Source organism: Cyprinodon tularosa, unplaced genomic scaffold (assembly GCF_016077235.1).
Source record: "Cyprinodon tularosa strain WSP-4 unplaced genomic scaffold, ASM1607723v1 ctg134, whole genome shotgun sequence".
Classification (NCBI taxonomy): Eukaryota; Metazoa; Chordata; class Actinopteri; order Cyprinodontiformes; family Cyprinodontidae; genus Cyprinodon; species Cyprinodon tularosa.
In genome coordinates this window covers 322,872-344,782 of record NW_024038158.1, presented here as the reverse complement: position 1 = coordinate 344,782, position 21,911 = coordinate 322,872, and the positions used below count along the sequence as shown (strand labels likewise).

At 36.9% G+C, this 21,911-nt stretch overlaps 1 protein-coding gene across 1 annotated transcript; it reads left to right on the top strand.

Annotated features, from left to right (window-relative positions):
* Positions 1 to 1,379: 1,379 nt before the first annotated feature.
* Positions 1,380 to 21,539, top strand: arl5a (ADP-ribosylation factor-like 5A). The gene is made up of 6 exons (XM_038277730.1): positions 1,380 to 1,737; positions 10,231 to 10,291; positions 10,457 to 10,604; positions 17,423 to 17,506; positions 20,665 to 20,816; positions 20,932 to 21,539. The coding sequence occupies exons 1-6, from the start codon at positions 1,692 to 1,694 to the stop codon at positions 20,978 to 20,980; spliced, it is 540 nt and encodes a 179-aa protein (XP_038133658.1). The 5' UTR covers positions 1,380 to 1,691; the 3' UTR covers positions 20,981 to 21,539.
* Positions 21,540 to 21,911: the final 372 nt, after the last annotated feature.

Sequence of the window (21,911 nt, the reverse complement as noted above, 5' to 3'; positions counted from 1 at the left end):
TTTGGAAAGTGGCTTGTATGAACGATGCAATCAGCATCAGAGTGCATGAGGCATAATGGGCTTATGCACGCTCTTGCACGGATTTAATAGGCGTTCCCTCTCAGGAGCGCGTACAGGGTTGTGCATGTGCAAGTGGAGAGGGCAGGTATTTTTTTAAAAATTCGCAAAAATCCTCCACTATACCTTTAAATCCAAAGAAAATAGAGTGTAGATTACAGTATTCCCCCCTGAACTTTTTTTTGTTGTTGCTGATTTTAATAGGAAATTGAAATTTCATCAAATAAATGATATGTATGTGTTTACAGTCTGAAATATCAATAGCTTTAAGTCTTGATATGTTTCAGGAATTAGGGAGAAATATGTGCAGTACGTGACCCACAGATTGCTGTTTAAATTACGTTAAAATTAGATTTCCAACACCAGACAATCAGCTGGTAAACTGTATTATCACCTTCATGTCTTTACAATTACATGTCTGATACATGCTGCTTTTTGCCAAATGTAGTGGACTTTCGTGTATTTTTATTTTATTTATTTAAATGTGCACTGCCAATAAACACAGGAAAACTAGAGCACAGTCTTCGAATCGCATACTTTTGAACCTTGTAATATACCATGTAGCTACTTTCATTCCATGAGTCAAACATGACATACAGGAAGAAAATCTGGAGGATCAGAAATAATGTTTTTACTTTTATTTCCAAATAGAGGGACATCAGTAATTATTTAAGAAATATATAAAAACTGCTTATTAGGAAAATGCAAATGTATTTTAACATATGTGTGCATATAATTTTACAATTGCTGAAATAAACTAAACAGTTGTATACATAAGAGGATTAGGGCCACTGACAAATTTCTTTAAAAGTTAACTGATTTTTAAATCTTTTTTCAGTATGAGAATGTAAAAAGTTGCCCAATTGCATTATTTTCCACCAAAGTGTTACTGGCCGTTCCAAACAACTCACATATTTGTCAGTGAAGCTGAGTGCTCCCACATCTCTTCCTCCATGGTGCCCATCTACATTAAGATCCAACATTATGGGATTAAAGTCAGAATTCTGAGAAAAAAAAGTCAAGATCTGAGATTAAAGTCAGAATTCTGAGATTAAAGTCAGAATTCTGAGATTAAAGTCAGAATTGTGTTAAAAAAGTCAAAGTTCTGAGATTAAAGTCAGAACTGTGTGAAAAAAGTCAAAGTTCTGAGAAAAAAGTCAGAATTCTGACTTTTTCCCCATATTAAAATAAAATTAAATAAAAAAATCAGTTAACTTTTTTTTATGTTTTCAGTGTACCTAATCCTCTTCCGTATGGGTGGAAGTTTATTATATATTTTTTGTATCATGTTTTATTGCAGAGTAATTGTGCGCATGCGCAAACTTGACAGCCCAGCGCACTTTACAACATCCAGCTGATACCAACCGCTTAGCCATACTGGTTGCGCCTTTTCTCTTGTTTCTCTTAATCCCAGCTGTAATGTTTACATGTCAGATCTGCCGTAAAATGACTTATTGAGCAGTGGGCGACGCCAGCATGATGGAGGTCGTATTTAAACGTTTAAATTTGTGTTTGAGTAGTTCCCAGGCTAGCAAGCTAGGTAAAGTTGATAGCAATAATTATCATCAACGCTAGCTAGCTGACTGGTTGCCGATATTTACAAAGCTGGCATCGAAAAAACTTCACCGTTAGCCATGGGAATACTTTTTACGAAGCTATGGAGGCTTTTCAATCACCAAGGTAAGAGATTTCTGTTAGCATTTTATAACAAATTGTCGAAGACATGGGAGCTAATTGGCCTCTTTGGCCAGAGAAGGCCCTCAGTTCTGATCCTTTTTTATGAGCGAAGACATCGGTTTTCTTAGCATTATTTTATAGAAAGGTTTCTATGATGATAATGTCACAAAGTGTAAGAATACCAAGCTTTGTGAGGTTTTATTAAGCCACCGTTACGCTTCTAAGACACGGGTTTCTAGTAGCTCTGCGTTGATTAGCTTTGTGCTATATTATTTATGCTCTCGGGTTTTGAAGCGTAGGTAAGTGAAACCGTGTCTCAAGATGTTTAATCAGTGAAGAGGTCATTTCCACAGCTATTGTAACGTGAATCCAGATGGTTTTGACATGCCACCGGTATTAAGACTGTAATGCTGAGTACTGGGGTCAATAAAGATCAGTGAATCCCACGGACCTTGCACTGCCACGGTTTTCTCATCAGTATAACTTAAGGAATACAGATTACGTTACATTGATTGATTTAAACTCACAAAAATTCATAATGGGATTTGCTAGCCTTTCAAAAAAAACATATGTTCAGCGTTTCATACATTTTGCTTTTGCTTGATAGTTAACCTTCTGAAATTACCTGTCATTTTTTTCTTTGTTGGATTTCTATTTGTAGAATAGGGAAGAGGTTTACTGATTTTTAAATTTTATTTTTTATTTCTGTATATGAGAAAAAGTTTTTTTTTTCCTCAGAACTCTGACTTTAATCTCAGAACTCTGACTTTAATCTCAGAATTCCTACTGAATTCTGACACCTCACTGATTCTTGGGAATTTGGATAAAACAGGTTTTAATTTTGAAAATAAAAAGTTAGTTGGATTACAAAATCTGAAGTTATATTGTTATAGACCAAGGTCTTGGCTGTTCAGCAGTGTACAGGTGCAACCTCCTCATTTTGTATTTCTTTCATAAAATAGGCATTTTTCCAGTTATTACTTTGTTTTTGTCAACACCATCAGACACAATAAAAAGCTAATTATTTTTTATTTATTTGGTCTAATAAGTATTTAGAGTTTTTAAATCTTTATCTGGCATTGTTAGCACACATTTATGCTGTTAAATGTTGAATATTCATTTTTGTTAATTTTTTTAACTGTTTCACGTGTAGTCCTTTAAAATATCTAACATCAGATAACGTTTACTTTAAGCCTAAATAGAAAAAGTCATGTTTTTTTATTTAACAAACATATTTTTGTATTAAAAGAGACCATTACTTTAATGAGAGAACAGCACTGAAGAAACATATTGCAAGCATATTCATTTAAAACGAATAAAAAGCCCTCTGACGGTGGTGACTTTAGAACTGACGGTGTTGACAGTGGCCTCATTTCAACATACAATTCCAAACTGTATACAATTCAAGTCAATGGTTTCTTGTTTATTAACTTTATTTAACTATTTGGTCCAAAAAATAACAATCATGAGCACTGTGACAAATATTTTTCAAGGAATATAAGGTACAATTAAGAAATATCATTATCAGTCAGAATCATTCTCTGATGCTTTATTTTCTTGCGTGTGATTGTGTCCTGTTTGTCAGTTGTCATTCGTGCTGCATTATGGTAGAAATTTTGAACCTTCTGAGTAATTGCTTGATTATATGTAGGTTTTTTGTCAGTAGGCCTTCACACTTCTTTTGATATTCCCTGTTTCTCTTCCTTCTTTCCTTCACAGATAGCTGCTTCCTAGCCATAACTTCCTAAAATACATAAAGTCAAAGTTGAGTGTAATGACTATGAAATTGGGGGGAATTACAGTAAATGTTAGATTTGGTTAAATGTTGCCCTGCCATAGCTTACAAGGAATATTGTATACTATGTGCTATGTAGGTAGGTAGTAGGTGCACTATGTGCATCCCAAATGATGTAAACAAAATGAACATGGCATAATAGTGAATTGAGAGACAGGGAAGGCCCACCCCATCCCCTAGGGTTATACAATATGGAAGAAATCTAGGCGGAATTACATAAATAAAAATATAAAAGAAGTTAATGAAACATTACAGATCAACAATTATTTTCTAGCCTCCATTGAGAACCATTTGTAGTTTTTTGTCACCACCGTCAGACAGAAAATCTGACGGTGGTGACGTCTGACGGTGGTGACAAAATCCTACTCTTTCACATGATATGCATGAGTTGTTCACATTAGCCATCTTGTTTCCCCTCTGTTGCTAGCTACTTTAGACCTCTTCTTAAAAAGTAAACATTTATGTCATAATCTAATCTAATATTTTTTATACAAAAGAGACGGTGTTGACATGTTATGGTTGTGACATTAGCAGTGTCCAAAAATATGAACAAGTTTAAGAGAAAATAGCAAACCTACAGGAGCTTGAGTGACCTTAAGGCATCCAGTAGAGCTGAAGATTTGAAAATGGGGTCCTCAGGCATGTAGTTGACCTTTTAGTTAGCCTGATTTTATTGCTTTTTATAAATATCTGACGGTGGTGACAAATATGTGGGACACATTTTGAGCAATCACAAAATAATGGTTATTATTGTTCAAAACTCACTGTTTGTAGTTTTAAATACATATTAAAATGTACCCTTTCATTTGGTAAAGATATTATTCAATTCTATTATTACTTTTTGTTTTTTTAATCAAGTTCAAATGATTATCTCCTATCCAAGGACAACTGATTTTATAGGCAATGGGCCAGCATATAATCATTAAATTAACAATAAAATAAAAAAAACTTTAAAAGAACCTTGCATTTGTGCAAAGGACCCCCTGATTATAACCTTGATTGTTTTTATTCATGAAAATGTTATTTCTTTCCAACAGAATTAGCACTTTTCTTAGTGGGACATGTATTTGCCAAAGTTTCAAGAATCAGTGACCTACCAAACATGTTAGCATTAAGCCATAGCCATTTCTGTTTTAGAGACTAAACTAGCTCTGTTGTTTTAATCACCTATAGCTCTTCCATTAATAAAATAGCATCATGGACCCCTCAGGCATGTAAAAAGTCGCCTAATTCCGTCATTTTCCACCAATGTGTTACTGGCCCTCCCAAAGAACTCCCATCTTTGTCAGTGAAGCTGAGTGCTCCCACATCTCTTCCTTCATGGTGCCCATCTACATTAGGATCCAAAATTCTGAGATTTGTGGATCTCTGTTTGTAGAAGGCCTTATAGGTTTCAGTATTCCATTTAATGGCTATTCCTGTATAACTTAGCCAGGTGTATTTAATGACAAAGAGGACTAGGGTCAGTGGTTTGCATTGAATAAACATGGGAGCTCGAACGAGAATCCTATCAAAGTTTAATATTTTTTTATACATATGTATTTTGTGAAGGATTTGGTTAGCTTTAAACATTAAAGATTATCATTTAAAAAAGACTCATAGTTTTGGTATATTAAGTTGACAAAAAAGGTAGTATACAGAAGACAGTCATACACAGTTTAGAAATTCTTCAAAATGTATGAATCAAGTCTGTATGAGGATTCTAAAGTTGGGAAGATTTTGCCTTTAACTTTTTTGCATTTCGTTTTTTTTCAAATGAACATACCCCTTACAGCCCACATGTACAGATGTTAACTGTTTAATCATGCAAGCGGTGCATAAGCAGCTAGATTTCACACCTGCCTGACCTTGTTACTCTGTACACTTTATGAAGTTAGCTCTATGCAAAAGCTTGTCTGAGGAAGACTTGGCATCCTGTTTTTTTTATTAGAGTTGGGGGTTTTCAGAAACATCCTTTCTCTGTTTTTAAGAGTTCTTTTTAAGCCTCTGTAGCTTTGTTTTCGAGTGATATCATGGTTCTTTAACGGGCAATTTATCGGAATTAAAAGGCTTTCATGAAGTGTATTTTTATTGGTGATTTGATATTTCAGTAAAACCTGAGCAAGAAGTCACTTGGTGCCAATAACGTTTAGATTAATATTGCCCTCAGTCACTGTATCAACTGATAATCTTAAAAAAGTAAGCTTTTGCCATCATTGTGTTTGATCAATACTGCTAGAAATTTTCACCCTGCTTTAAAAACTCTGACTTGGGTGAGACAAATGATGCAGGGTGAGAAGGTGGTGCCAAAACCTTTAAAGTGGAAGAATAAGTTATTTAACACAAAACAACAGAAACAAGCAATTTAAGTATGAAGGCTTAACAAGCAGAGTGAGGTTTTCCTCATTTTCATTGTGGCATGTAGAGCCTGCATCTTTGCGCACTTACTGACACAAACCTAAAGGAATATGATTTTTATGTTTTTTTTATTTTTCTAAATAACAGCAATATTACAGTTAAACCAATTTATCATAATATCAACCCTGCATGATTCAGTAGCTATAAAACAACTCGATTGGAATATTTATCAGTTATCTATAGAATGTGTAGCTTTTGTTGCAGCTGTGCATCTTCCTTTGCTGTAGCTTTTTGTGGATGCCTGTCTTAACTGCAAGTACATCAAATGCTTGGCACTTAAAGCATTAGCTAATAGCTCCAAATAATTGTGACTATTCTATTCATAGTAGAGAAGTCAATCTAAACGTTGAGATAACCAATAGCCTGGATTAAAACTGTAATAAACCAGATTTATCCAGTTGTCTTGATTAAGAAAAATGTATACCAATAATATAGTAGTCTTCATATGTTCATGTGAAAATGTGATAGTTTAAATGTATCTTGAGTAGACTAAAAACCACTTGAAGGAGAAACCATTTAACGGTATTAGCAAAAGTTGCACAGGATGTTTTTCATTGTTTATTCCCTGTGTCCTCCTTTGTCAATATATAGTTCTGGGAATTGATGTCCCTGAGCGATATAATAGCCCAACTGATCTGCTTTCACAAGTAGACCATTGTGGTTGTTGCCATGAATTAGCTTGGGAATTATTTATGAGGCTTCATTAGAAATAGTTTAGGGTATAAAATTGAATGCAACAGAAACAAAGACAGAACGGAAGGTGAGATAATAATAGAAAAAAAAAGTAAATCCCTTTCTTGTCCCACAATGGGGAAATTTGTTCTCTGCCCTTCCCATCCCCTTGGATGGGTCAAAAGTGGGGTGCCATTGTGTGGCGCTCGGGGAGGAATCAGGGGTTAAGGGTTTTGCTCAAGAAGCCTAAGTGGAGGCTGTGGGGATCGAGTACTTGCAACCTTCTCGGAGCACAAGTGCAATGCGCTAACCACTACGCTAACACTCCCCTAAAGATAGGGAGAGAGGATAAGAATTAAAGGGAGTAAGAAAGAGATAGAAAATGAGAAAGAAAACAAAACACAAAAAATATGCACAAAGTTCTACAAGTCTGCTTCTGTACCTTCATGAAACAAGAGATAAGGAAACAAAAAATGACAACAAAAAACCCAATACTCTAGCCACAACAAGAGCAAGTATCCCATAGACGCCCTGTCAATACACATGAGTGTATATATAGACGTGTATATATAGAGTTCTAGCTGCAAACTGTAACAAAACCGCAGGGTTTAAAAGTTCACAGCTCACGATGTATGTTCTCACACTGTCAGCCCGATACAACCTTACGATGCAGACTGAATTTGAAACATGTTTGATTTTCTTCCGACCTTACGATTCCTGATCGGGAGGTGGTCGTGAGAGGCTATTTGCCCCTTGTTACCGCCTGTATACTACACAACGCACAATAATGCTGAAACTCGGCACGATCTAAAGACTTTGGAGAATCGGCCTGAAAAGGGTAATAAAATCGTACAGTGTATTCCCGGTTTAATGTGTAACTCTTGACACCTGGAACCAAACACCCGTGGTTAGCATCATTTGTATGTTTGTATATAAGAGGTTTACAATTATTCTTCAGAAGGAACATATGCTCAATAGTAAGTATGAGTGGCCCCAGACTCGCCCTGCAGAACCTAGGGACGACAGAGATTCAACCAGAGCTACATAGAAATTAATCCTTGTGGATTTTCTGTCTTTCTTTTTCTCTCCATCCCTCTGTCTTTCTCTTATGTATTTACATACTTGATTTACATACTTGTTTACCTCTAGCAGAATAAGACCAGACTCGTGCAGCTAGGCAGAGTATTTTAACAGTCGACTCAGAACCATTTTTTTTTAATGCTGTTGTTAAAGTAAAGCTTTCTTCCACTTTTTAACATCCATTGTTTGGAAAGTCCAAACAAGTTATTTTTTGGCGTGGAAGAAGATAGATCTTTGTAATATTTTTTTTGTTGTTGTTTTTGAAGCCCTACCCTCTGCATTGCCATCTGATTATTTAGCTGCAGTCGGAACCAGTGATAGCTTTAATATGAATCTGGAATCGTCCCTAGTCATAACAGGAAGCCAATCTTATCCTGGGGCTCAGTGCCAGTTAAGTTGCTCTGGGTTTTTTTACTCAATCTGTTTTGTCTAGTGGCCTTGCTTATGGAGCTCAACAATCCTAGCTTGTTCAAAGTCTGTGAGCTTTTATTGTCCTTGCAATCAGGAGGTCTTGAGAGTTTGAGCAGTTGATTGAAAATGACCCAGAATCCCTGTTTTTGTGCACATCTTGCTTTATAGGCTGTAGACTTTTATTCAGCTGATGAACAGCCTGTTTCAGTTTGTTTTCAATAAATTGCCTGCCTGGAAAAAAGTTTTTGTCTCTTCCTCCCATTTCATCTTTTAAACTTTATGATTTGGCAGTTTTTCTAACTGTTCAGAAGATTGTGATCAGGAGTGTGTGTGCGTGATAGATTATTACTTGGCTGAAAATTATGCTGTTTTTTTACTCATGTCGTAGTGTTTCCTAAGAGCCCGTTTAATCTCAAATCTATTTTTGTGAAAGCTTCTTTTTTGGTAAATAATATCCTAAAAATACACAAGATCAAATGTATTTATACTGCATGTGTTTTAATTTGCTTTTGAATAATATTTTTAGGGATGTTCTGGTCCGATAACAACCATGAAACCAACATTAGAATGTTCCGGTCTGCGTTGGAAACCTTTGTTACAAGCATGTTGATAGAAATGCCACAATCTGCTTCCTCTTTAATGTTTATGAAACCTATTGGGCATGGGTCAGCTATTATCATATCTATGCTGACTGTTCTCTACTTGAGTAATATAACTTGGTCAAGCCTTTTCTGACATCCCACACCACAAAATGAATAATAAAAATATCTATGAGTTGTTCTGATATATCAATATCAGTGTTGGTCAATACTCAAAGCTGTTATATTGGTATCATCCTGGAGAAGAAAACAATGTATCAGGACACCCTTAATAAACATGCTTGGAAACAGTTAAGCAACTTGCCAATAAAGGCTGTCTAAAGGTTGTCTGGGGACTTTTTTTCTGGTCATACTCTCATTTCTGCTTTTTTCTTTTGCATTACTAATCAATTGTTCTTTGTTCCTTTTTAAGGTCATGTCATAGAAGCTAAAATAAGGGAAATTAATTATTTCCAATCATTAAAAAATAAGTATTGATGCCTAAAGCAGAGTTTTACCCAAAGGAAATATAAGAAATAATAAGAGTGCTTCTTTTTTTTTTTTTTTTTTTTACATTTTTTTTTTTTTTTTGAAGTAATTATGTTATAAAACGTCCACCATGAATGCATCAGATTGTGAACATTTGTGCTTTTGTCTTTAAAGTCGTAGGGAAATCATATTTAACTGTCAAATCATTCTAGCTTAAACATGTATAGAAATGTACTCTTTATCAGACTTTATTGTCCTGAAATGTAGAATATTTTATATTAAAAAAAAAAAATTCCTGTCTTAAAATCTGTGGGGTTTTTTTTTTCCCGTTATCTTCTGCAGGCCAGTTAGTTATACATCAGCTTGTACACCTAAATTTGGCAATATTAACGGTTAAAATAAGAATAATTTATTTTACCATTGAGTTCCGTCCCAGTGTTCACGGGGATGGACGTCTGTGTCTTCAGCAGGCGTAGAGCTAGCAGAACTGGCAGCGTTGCGAGGCAAGGGCTCAAACATGTACGGCTGTAAGCCTTCTACACCAAACCAAGCTTCTGCCGCCCTGGCGTCCTCTTCCACATCATCTTCGTCCCCGATTTCCTCCTCTAAATAAAAAATTCGTGAAGGAGGACACTCATCCACGACCTCCGACACAAAACTCTCCTCCTCTTGCATGTTTCCTCTGTCCATAACGTTCCTTGACAGTGTCCTTTCTAAGTCACCAATTTAGTGCTACTTGGTCCCAATGGAATTTCCCAGTGGGAACCTACCACCACTAAGTTGCTAACTGATTAGCAAGATTCTTCCGACAAACCGGCCACAATCAAACTTGCTTGCGAAGCTTCTGCCACAACAATCCCACCCTCTTGATAAACGACCAATCAAATTCACTTTATTCACTCCAGTGACGAGCTTCAGTTTGCTAGCTTGTCCAGAATACAAAGAAGTGTGCTTCCACATCCCATTATAGCTTGCTCTCTTTCTACTTTTTTGTATGAGACAAACTGCAATTGCTAAACTCTAATTATTCATGGTTGCTGGCAAATCTTTTATAAATTTTCTCTTGCTTTTCAGAGCACAAAGTCATTATTGTGGGCCTGGACAATGCAGGCAAGACTACAATTCTCTACCAGTTGTAAGTATCCCTGCAAACTACAATTTGTTAAAGTCTTCACATGTGCATGTTTTTTTTGTTTTTTTCTTTTTGTTTTGTTTTTTTTTTAACCCTAAAAATATAAAGCTTATTTATTTAGTTTGACTAGTTGCTATACTATTTAGATAACTGTTTGTTCCTCTACAGCTCAATGAATGAGGTGGTCCACACTTCTCCTACTATTGGAAGCAATGTGGAGGAAATCGTTGTCAACAACACCCATTTTCTGATGTGGGACATCGGAGGCCAGGAATCCCTTAGATCATCCTGGAATACTTACTACACCAACACAGAGGTGATTATATTTCCAGCACTAGCTAATTGTAGCTCACTCTGGATGAAAATTTTCAACCCAAATTCAAAATTGGCTGATGTGAACATTTAAAGAGGGGATTCCTGGATTTGTTAAGAGTTTCAGCCAGGCTTTGTCAATATCATTGTATTTAACAGACAGCGTATTCCTCTGGAAAAACTTTTTCTCTGCTTTAAATGCAAAATTGGATTCAGAAAAGTTATATTTGAATTTCGATAATGAGAAGAATTAGGGAAACAATGAAATGAATCGTGATTAATCGATTATTGAAATGGTTGACTAATTTAGTTAGGGCTGCAACTAACGATTATTTTAAAAATCGATGAATCGGACAATTATTTTTTCGATTAATCGATGAATCGGACAAAAAATATTTTTTATATTAACCTCTTTATTCCAAAATAAACATTTTAGACAGAACAAACAAGCACACAAGTACAGGTTGCTCATTAACTGTACTGGTGCAATATGAAAAATAAATGTTTGTGTTAAAACTACGCAAACTTACATGAGAAATGTAGCTGTACATCCACAAAATATAGGGTACTTTGTTTCATAAAGTGCAAAAAAAGACATTTTTGTTTTTAAAAGCCCCTAAGGGGTTCAAACAATAGGCCCCCCATTTCAACAAATGAGTTTTTTTAGACTAGAAGAGTTCTGCCTTTTAAGAGAAAATACTGAACCATAGAGATAAAAATAGTCCTGTGATTCAAATTATAAATTGTATTTGGAATAAAAATGAGAGAACTAGGGGTGCTAAAAAACACATCCTCCAAAGACTCCAATTTACATGGGAATGTGGCATATAATTAATTGACATATTACTGATCTTGCTGGATTTTATTCTGCTTTACTTCCATAAATTGCAGGATCTTCTTTACTTCATCTTCGCCAGAAGATTTAAACTTTAAAAGCCTTGCCCTCATAATTTGCAAGTTAATTTATTTATAAAGTAAATGTAAACGCTGCTTAAGCTAATTCAAATGAAATTAAAAGTAAAATAAGTAGCCAACCTTATCACTGTCTGTAACCTACTAACACGGTAAGGAAAGCATCAGATGAGCTACCTGAGAAACTAACGTTACGTTTCCACACTTTAAAACCAAACAAACATGGTGGTTCCATGCCATGTTAATTTCTTTTGAAAAAAGTTGCATGTTATCACTTTTTTCGCTTTACAAAGCGCAGGCTATTTTAATTATTGTGATCAATTTGCGGCGTCAATCCCGGCTCATGCACGCTTCATTTGCAGTCTGGACGCTGAGGCTCTGACTGCAGCTGAGATTGACTCCTGCGGGAGTGGGGGGAGGCGCCCCACGGCAGAGTAGGAACGATACATGCTTTCACGTAAGAGTCTCCAAAAGCCGCCAGTGAAACCGAAAAAAGTCGCCAGATTTGTCGCTAGTCGCTTTTTTGAAAAATAGTCGCTGGAGGGGTCTGAAAAGTCTGAAAAGTTGGCAACACTGCTCCTGCGGCGCTGACTCGCTCTGCCATATTTTTTTTTCTTCCTCTTTCAGTCAAGAGGCAGTGATGACGGCGCGGCGGATGACGCAATAATCGCGCGACACAACTAATCGATGATGAAATTCGTTGCCAACGCTTTTAAAAGTCGATTTCTATCGATTTTATCGATTCGTTGTTGCAGCCCTAAATTTAGTAATCCATTAACTGCTAACTGGAGTATAGAGACTGTGAAACATTCCTTTAGCTGACAGAGCGACCCACTTTGAGCAGCAATTATATAATTTTAAACATTTTGCATTTAAGATAAAAAATACTTTTTCTCATGTTAGCATGCTCTAACCAGAACTCCTCAAGTGGAGAAGTTTCAGTTTCACATGGTTTAATTTCATAAAAAGTCTTCTTTAAGGAACCTTTTGCTATCTGATTATTAATTTATTCATCTAAAAAATAATCGATGGATCGATCAATTTGCAAAATAATCGTTAGTTGCAGCCCTAAGACGAAGTTTGCTGGTGTTTAAGGTTTGTATTAACTTTTTTTTTCTCCAAGACATCTGTGATAGAGTTTCACATTCTTGTGTTGGTGTTAAATAAATCTGTTTTTTCAGTTTCCATGTAATCATTACTAAACAAACATCTATCGTAAAATCCAGAATCAGAGCTGCTTTTATGAGGACTGAGCAATGATGCTAGCAAAGGAAAAGCTGCTGTGGAGGCATACACCATCTTAAACTCTTTTCCAGAAAAGTCCATATATCACACAACCACCTGTTGCACAGGTATTAGGGCGGTCCTGACCTGTTTCCAGGCTTCTATGAGGGACTGAATCGTATCCATGGCTACTTCTTTGTTTTGCACAATTTGATACAGGCATGTCCAAATGCAGTCTTTGATAAGGAGCTGTGAATCTGCAGGTTTTGGATGCATTTGCTCCTGTTGATTCAAAAGTTGAATTACCTCCAAGGTATTATATCTTATATCTCTGCAGAGGCCTGCTAATAATCTATTTAAATCCTGGCAGTATTGATCTGGGACTCATGAATGCAAGACTGACTGATATGTGTTTGTATTTTTCCGTTGATGTGCCTAGTGTCAGAGATTAAATGATGTTAGAATGGCATGTACGGGGTTCCTACTCAGTCTTCAAAAGTAAAAAAAAAAAAAAAGTTCCTTGGAGAGATGAAGACAAGAAATATATATTTTTAAGAATTTGGGTCATTATCTACAACGAAAATATCTCAATTAATCGTTAGGTGTCATTTTTTATATGAAGGAAATGGTATACTCTTTACTTTTAGCTACTCTATCCTTTCTTTGCTTGTAACAATGGCAGCTATATATGCTGTGATCTATGGGTAAAAAGTAAGAAGAAAAAGAAAGTCCACCTGAAAACTTCATCAGTGTAGTTAGTTCATCCAACCTTCAAATATTATATTTGTCGGAGCCACTCAGACCCCCGTGCACTGGCAGTGCTCTGTCACTAGGAATCCAGTTCAACAGCAGCCTTTGGCCGGGTTGTCTCTTTGTGGTTTTCAGCGTACGTAATCCAAACAGCAGGCAACAGAATAAAAAAATTGAACATATTTTACTGGCAGGTACTCTAGTAAAGGTTGAACGCTAGGTGTTCATAAACTTTAATCATAGTGATTTGCATCAGCAGTGCTGTCTGTCTCCCTGCCAGCCCTCAGATCAGCTCTTCTTGATTGGTTGATTTGGCGCATCGAGCAACAAATGTTCCAGCAGCTGCTGCTTCTGAAGCGCATCGCGGGCGTCAGATGCTCAGAAGCTCACAATGCTCTGCTTCAGCTGCTCAAACGAGCTGAAACAGACCTTTTGCTGCGCCAAGATACGGGTCAAACCCTTGACTTTGCATGTCAGCTAGCTGCCTCTGCTGCTCGCAGTGGGAACGTAGCATTAGCATTATTAGGCCACAGAACGATACAAAAATTTAAATCCACCTGAGGAGTACAACAATCAGTTTTAGGTCATCTTTTGAAGTGTTCAGTTTCTGTGGAAAATAAAGACGATGCAGGCTGTTGAGGCTGTCACTCAGTTTGTTGTAAGTGTATCCAGGTGTTTGTAGCTCTGTGCTGGTTCCAGCTGTCAGCTCTTGATGATAACGGGAGGATTAGAAACGGAGGTCAACAGGTATGTCTAGCATCAACTTTATTTGGGGTCGGTATGCGCTAGATTTAATAGTGATAATGCTTCAAAGTTTTGTAGTAGTTAATAGAATAGAGCAGTGTCAGAACAACACACCGTATTCCATAAATATATCTAAATAATTGAGGTTGGGATTTCCATCACTTCCATGGCCTTAGGTCACGGATGCAGGCTGGTGCTGTGCGAGGTTTTAAACTCTGCAACTAGTCAGTCTGTGAATTTTCCACCTTTACTTGTGAGTAGACATGAACTGCTGTCATATTCTAACGGTGAAATGCTGAAGTAAAAAAGAAAAACTTGCTGAAATGTGGGCTAATCTTCAGCATAATCTCAGTAATCTTTGCTAAATTGTCAGTCCCTTTAAGTGCACGTTCATAGTGTTTTTTTGCTTTTTTTATTTAACCTAACTCAGTCAAACCATACTGACAGAGTTTAGAATATGATGAATACCGTAATTTTCGGACTATTAGCCGCACCTGAATGTAAGCCGCAGAAGCTAAATTGCATGATTTGTACATATACAAGCCGCACCGGAATATAAGACGCAGGTTTTTTATGTTTAACACAAACTGGCTTGCACTCGCAATGTCCGTCTTTCTCGCTGTTGTTCTGTCTCGTACCACTCGCGTTAGAAGTCTGCTTCCGCAGGACCTCCGCATTCCCGCGCGTGCGGCTACCGTACTTGTGTGTTTAAGCAAATGTGACGTCAACATGGTGGATGGTAAAATCCATAGATTTAGGTATTACCCAAGTGGCCGTTAGCTGTAAAAGTCCATAGATAAGCCGCATTGTTATATACGCCGAAAAGTTGAAAAATGGGGGGAAAGTTGCGGCTTATAGTCCGAAAATTACTGTACTTTTTTGCTTCTTTAATAGCTAAGATAAATCAGGGTATACTGTCAAATAAGTCTGTTTTTTTTTTATTCAACTAATGTATCACTTTGGGAGTTTTTTTTTTTTTTAGATTGCAAAGTAGTGTTTAACATACAGTTTTTAACAATATATTTTTGATGCATCTTAACATGCATAAAAGTAGAAATTTCGAGTGAACGGATGTACATAAAATGCACAGCTGCAGCTACTGGGGGATTCAGGACTTTTACTTAAAACTTAAAACATCTGATTAACAAACAGTGTTAGTTTCACTAATAACTGATGCTTAAGGTTCAAAAGGTGTGATGGAAAGTTTCAGATTTGAAACTTTAAGCTGGTAAGCAGCCCATGGTTGGCAATGAATAACATTATTTGAAAAGTGGAAGTGATTTGGAGCAATAGCTTCTCAGCAGGAAGTGTTGAGCCACAAATTGATGGAGAGGAGGAAGCAGACGCTCAAGTGTGTATTGAACCGAGCAGCTGCATCTGTGCCATACATGACCAATTCTAATGCATTCATTTCCTGGAGTGATAAGTCGGGTTTTTTCTTAATGTTGTCTGCCATCAGTGCTTGTCTGACTGAATCTGGACGAATGTAAAGGTTTTGCCTCTTAGTTTCCACTGAAAGAAACTCTGAATGTTTGTTTATACTGAGTATTTTAAACAACTCCATGCTTCCAACTTTCTGGGAACAGTTTTTTTTTTTTTTCTTGTTTTTGTTTTTTTTACAGTGTCCTGTCTGGCAATGTGGCAATAAGAATAATCGTCTTGATGCCAAAAAGGGAGCCCAACAGATTTTACTTTCACAAATGTAGCAGTACAGCTATCGCCATATTGTTCCGCTTGATTTATGTATACCGTAAATCCTCTAATATAGGCCCGGGCCTTTATTTCACTCAAGTGCATCGCGGTCCAGGCCTTTATTGGAAAGAGGCCAGAATTAGAGACAGGCCTCTATTGCTATTTGAGCAAAACAGACTACCAGTGAAATGAATAAAAATGAGATTTTGTGTCTATTTGAACCTATAAAACACTAGGTTCATTTATTGAAAAAGTACAGTTACCATGTTCGCTTGGTTTGAAGTAAAAAAGAAAAAAAAATCCTCCAATTCTGTTTAATCCTCCTCCTCAGTTTTTCTCCTCCTCTTCATCTCTCCCTTTAATCTCCTCATCACTCGCGCTCCTCCTCATGTTCTGCTGCGTGTCTGTTCTCTTCCTCGCGCAGACGGGCAGCAGTCAGGGCCTGTCGTCCAGCAGCGCAGGGCTGTGGTACTTGTATGTTACTACCACAAGTATAATGTTGAGGTATGCCCAGAAAAAACGTTTATAGCCCCGGCCTGTATGAGAGACCGGCCATTATTTACCTCCTCTGACAGCGAGACCGGCCGCTAATGGAATACAGGCCAATATTAGAGAATTTACGGTATAAATAGCTTTATTATAATACATGCAGGGAGTACTACAGATTATATGGACACTGCAATGTAAGTAGAACAGGAAAGGAAAAACGGTAACAATGAGAAAAGATGAAATAAAGAGGAGATAACAATAAAACATCTTCAGTCTGCTTCATCACCTGCAAAGAGATGTTAAAAAGAACAGCACAACCAACGGATATAGTATAAGAGATACAATAAAGTAACACCTTGATACTATCGCTGAAGTATAAGTGGTATTGTTTAATCTGACATCTATACTGTGGTAGCTGTAGATAAGAACATGGGCTTTCTGTATGGAAGTGAATCTGTTAAGTACCCGGAGCCAAGCACCTGTAGTTGTTGTGAGAGTGAGCTTTTGCATGTCATTATATTTATGGGAACAGTTTAGAGATGTCCCCTTTCTCTTCCAACTTGGATCACATTAGGGATAATTTAGAGCAGAGAACTACAGCCAGGCCTTCTCCACCGACATCACTTTATTAATCTCATGTGCTTCTGGAAGAATGGTCAAAATTCCCACAAACAGACTTATAGACATGAGTTCACATGTGAGTCAAGTCAAGTGAGTGAATACTTATGGCAATATAGTGTAAAACTTTTTGATTAAAAAAAAAAAAATGGAGACACTCGGATTATGTTTGCATCTTTATCTGGGTTTCTTTAATCGGCAATAAAAAAAAAAAGTGAAAATGCATGTGAGAAATCTTATTATTATTGGAAGGAAGGTGTCTGTGTGGGTTTTTCACACTAACTTCTACATAACTGTCAATGTCTGTGAATAATAAGTGTGACTCTGTGATTCTGTGGTGCAGTGTCTGTGTGTTATTAATGGACCGTTTTTCTCTCCTTGTTTTTTGTCTAGTTTGTAATCGTGGTGGTTGACAGCACAGACAGAGAGAGGATCTCTGTGACCAAAGAGGAGCTCTACAGAATGCTAGCACATGAAGTAAGAGATTTGGTTACAAGTTTATTTGTAATTCATTAAAAGCAGATTATTAGTATTTGTTTCCACTAATGTCCTGATCGCAATAGCTTTTCAATCTGCTGGTTTTTTGAGAACTTTGCATTGTTCATTCGGTATGTTCTTCTATTGACCTTTTCGTTGTTTGCTTTTGCCACATGACGCATCCTCTGTGCCTGAATAACTATTCATATATGCATTCATAATCTTCTTCTAGTTTTATTGATGCATTTCAAGGATTTCCAGTTTTCCTTTAACAATAACTCCACCTTCAAGAGGTGATTCATGATTTTGCACATCTTGTAATAAAGGGTTGCTCTTTAGTTAAATTTAAACTCTGACTTAATTATTTTCTAACTGACTTCCTTGCAACCTATAATCCTGCTTAGACATGCTTGAAATCCTTGCTTGGGGAACATAAGTTTTTCTGTTTGAAAGCTTGAAGAAACTTTCTTTCGCCACATTTGTGGTCTTCCTCTAATGACTGAATGAAAGTTAAAAGTAAAGTGAAAGTGTTGATCCCCTCACAGTTAAAAAAATACAGTGGAATAGGAACTTTAGATGCTAATAATGTTAAAGTAAAAATAAGAATAAATAATGTAATGATTGTCCTTAAGGCACGCCCTTTAGCTTTTAGAAGTGATCCTTCCTCTTAATCAAGAGCGGTATTTCAAAAATTTCCTCAGAATTGCACGGCAAGTTCTGACTTAATGCACATGTCAATGCGCAAATACTTGGTTTCACCAAAAGGACACTTTGCTTCATTGAAAAACTGGCGAAACGTTAACGGCGTTGGTAGAAAGCCAGGAGGAGACCAAAAATGCCCTTGAAAAATAAAAAGCAAAGGCTGTTTCCATCAATTAAACCATGAAAAGAGGATGAGAGGTCATTGCCGATAGTGTAAAATGTCACCTTTTTTTCATCATACAGATTATTTCGAGAGATCTATGCAATTGAAATGTGAAATTTAACCACTGTCAATTTAAAAAACATTTTAAAAAGCTGTTTTTTGAAAAGATTTTAGTGAAAACTTAGTCAAACCTTTATCATTTAAGTCTAGTTCAGTCTGTTGTTCAGTCTTAGTTTAATTCCCATGAATTGCTTTCATTAAGATGTATTTAGATTTTAGTTGACAAGGATCTCACTTGGGATCAAAGGATGAAATACTGCAATCACAGAAATTAGAGCTTTTTTTGAAACCTTACTTTGCGACAGTAGAACTAAGTACTAAGAACTAAGTAGAAAAATCTAATTTCAAATGTTCCCTCTGATGACACTGCCTTTACTTTAATATAGCAACAAAAACATTCAGATAACTGAAATCTGGGCCAAATTTTCATGTTCAAATAACTATTCATGTTGCTACGATGGAGTATTAGGGCCGGGCTAGAGATTTTTTTTTTCCATTTAGAGAATAACGTTGAGTCGCAACATTACGAGAATAGAGTCGCAACATTACGGGAATAGAGTCGCAACATTACGGGAATAGAGTCGCAACATTACGGGAATAGAGTCGCAACATTACGGGAATAGAGTCGCAACATTACGGGAATAGAGTCGCAACATTACGGGAATAGAGTCGTAATATTGAGAAAGTAAAGTCCTAAAATTACTAGAAACAAGTTGTATTTTATGACAACTCTTACAAGAAGTACGGTCTTCCCTAAATAAGTAATTTCCAGCATCATGTGAAGTCATACTTTGGCTCTGGTTTGACAAATAAGGAAACCTTTAAGCACAACAGCAATAAATTGGGCAGTATTTCAAAGTGAGCTCGGGTTGCTGGTTGGTGGAGCTGGTCGAGCGCCATATGTTGGTCGGAACTCCAAGCTTTCTTTCTGAAATGGGTTGTTGTATGATGACTTAATTCTCGTCTCTTAAATCTCTAGCCCAGGGGTCACCAACATGGTGCCCGCGGGCACCAAGGGGCCCTCAAGGACCACAAGGTGTGCCCTTAGAGTCTTCCGAAAATAGAACAACTCAACAGTGAGCTACGTTTGAAATTTCACTGTATTCTGTTGCTCTTCTTTTTTTATTAGGGTTATAGAAAATTTCATAATTGAATCATATATGGCATTTAAGCATTTATAGAGATTTCAAAATGAAAATGTCTAAAAGAAAATTATAAATTTAAAGAAATGATAAAGAGATGTTTATGATGTATGAAGTTAAGGTGAACGTTGACCCTTGCAATTCATAGGTCAGTATTGGTAGCCCTTCCTGTGACTCAGTACCCCTGAATTAGCCCTCAACTGTAAAAAGGTTGGTGACCTCTGCTCTAGCCTAATACTCCGATGTAATATTGCAACCAAAAAAAAAAGAGAGAAAAAAGCAGTGTAAGTTTACTGACAACAAAGTGTAGGCCTCTGCAAAGTGACCGGGGAACAATTAGGGTATGACTCAAGTCATTCTTTGGGAAAGCAGAGGTCAGGTAAATTAACGTTCATAAATAATGTTTAAATTTAAAAAAATGTTGCACATATGATCTTTAAATTCCATACCTGTGTAAATATTTGCTTTAGTTGAAAAAAAAAATGTATATACTATTTTATATAGCTTATTACTTGTTATTTTTGATTCCTCCCCTTGGGCCAAAGGATGGCGCTAATACCCCTTCTGTCACTGTCCGTTCCCTCGGTTGCTGGCATCAACAAGGAAAACATTTAGGGCCTGATCTTTAGAAGGTTTGCGATTCTTGCAACGGGTGCAAACATTTTTGTTTAGGTAGAGCAGGTCTTCAGAGAAATTCATGGGGGGAGGATATGCTAATATAACATTTACCATCAGAAAAACGATTTTTCAAATCGAAAACTCAACAGCGGCTGAAATTTTTGCATCTACTTTTTTTAAATACTTCTGAAAATCAGAAAAATATCTGCTGTCATTGTTGCGTATCTATTTCACATGTCTACTTTTTTTGTTAGGCAACATAATGCATAGAAAGATTGTTGGCTTATCATTTGAAATTTGTATCAGTTCGTTACAAAGATGATTCATAACAAGACTCTTTTCATTTGAGCTAAAATCAAATAAAAAAAAAGATGTCTGCTAGTTTAAAAAGTCTTAGCCCAGTTTGTTCTTTAACTCTGTTGCAATTTAAAAAAGAAATGTATTGCAATAAATTAAATCTTTTATTTGGACAGGACCTACGAAAAGCAGGACTGTTGGTATTTGCAAACAAGCAAGATGTGAAAGGCTGCATGACAGTGGCTGAAATCTCCCAGAGCCTCCAGCTTACCTCCGTCAAAGATCACCAGTGGCACATCCAGGCCTGTTGCGCTCTCACAGGGGAGGGGTGAGAATAACCTTCACTGAACTCTGATAGTTTTACCTGAAGCGAATATAAATGAACATACCTTTACTCTGCTCATCCTATTCTTGTTCTCTTTCTCTCCACATGGCACTTCCAGGTTGTGTCAAGGTCTTGAGTGGATGATGTCCCGGCTCCGTGTGAGATGATGACCTTCCTGACTGTTTTAGAGTGCCTGTTCTCCCTTTTTTTTTTCTGCCTCCCGACAAAAGGAAAGGATGAGGTTTGTTATTGGACGGCCTTCTCCTCTACATATTTTCCTTTGAAGCTGACATGGACAGACTGTTGGAAGGATCTTGAATATTCCTGTAATAATTTATTAGACTAAAGACATTTAACACGGATCGGGAAAAGAGACTTGTTTCAGAGAGACAATGTTCACAGAGATGCAGAACATTTGCACGGTTTTCCTTTTCAGAAGACACAAGTCGGCAAAAGTCTCCGGCTTGGAACTGTACGTGGATCAATCCTCCAGCCGTGCGTGCGTCTCGCCCATGGTGGCCTTTCAGTATTTCCAAACTGGCTGTGGTGGTTTTTCATTGCCTCTCAGTGTGTACAGTCCAGTATTCTCCTATAACTCGGTGCCTGCAGCAGAACGTTCATGGTGACTGAAAAATGCTTGATTGAGGGTAAAACACAACATGCCCTCTTCCCTTCAGACCCTATAGAAATTCACTAAAATAAAGTGTTTTTATCTGTTTGGGTGAACTGCCTTTTTTTTTATGTTTTTTTATTTTTATTTAAGTTTTTTTTAAGGATCTTTATAGCTAAGCTTGCTCTGTATGATTTAAGTTTACTTCTTCTTTTTTTTTTTGTCCTTTAGGGGGCAGAATGCATCACCTGAGCTCATGGTGCCTTAAGGGCAGATTAGACTTCTGCATCCGCACACATCAAATGTTGCTTGGGTCTGGTCGCGAACCAGTTTTACTGGTATGCTTCTGCACCATCAGTGTGGAATTTCTAGGGATGCACAGCAGTTTCCCACCAAAGCGCAAGGAGGAGCCTGTTAGAGAACTCAAGAGAACTTGGCGGATGGTGCTAGACATTGAAGAGGAACAGATTCTGTTAATGGAGTTGGCA

Bases quoted from the DNA above. Each gene is read 5' to 3' on its own strand.
- arl5a (XM_038277730.1), top strand. From the start codon at position 1,692: ATGGGAATACTTTTTACGAAGCTATGGAGGCTTTTCAATCACCAAG. The intron at 1,738-10,230 runs GTAAGAGATTTC...CTTGCTTTTCAG, and splicing joins GAGGCTTTTCAATCACCAAG to AGCACAAAGTCATTATTGTG. The intron at 17,507-20,664 runs GTAAGAGATTTG...TTATTTGGACAG, and splicing joins ACAGAATGCTAGCACATGAA to GACCTACGAAAAGCAGGACT.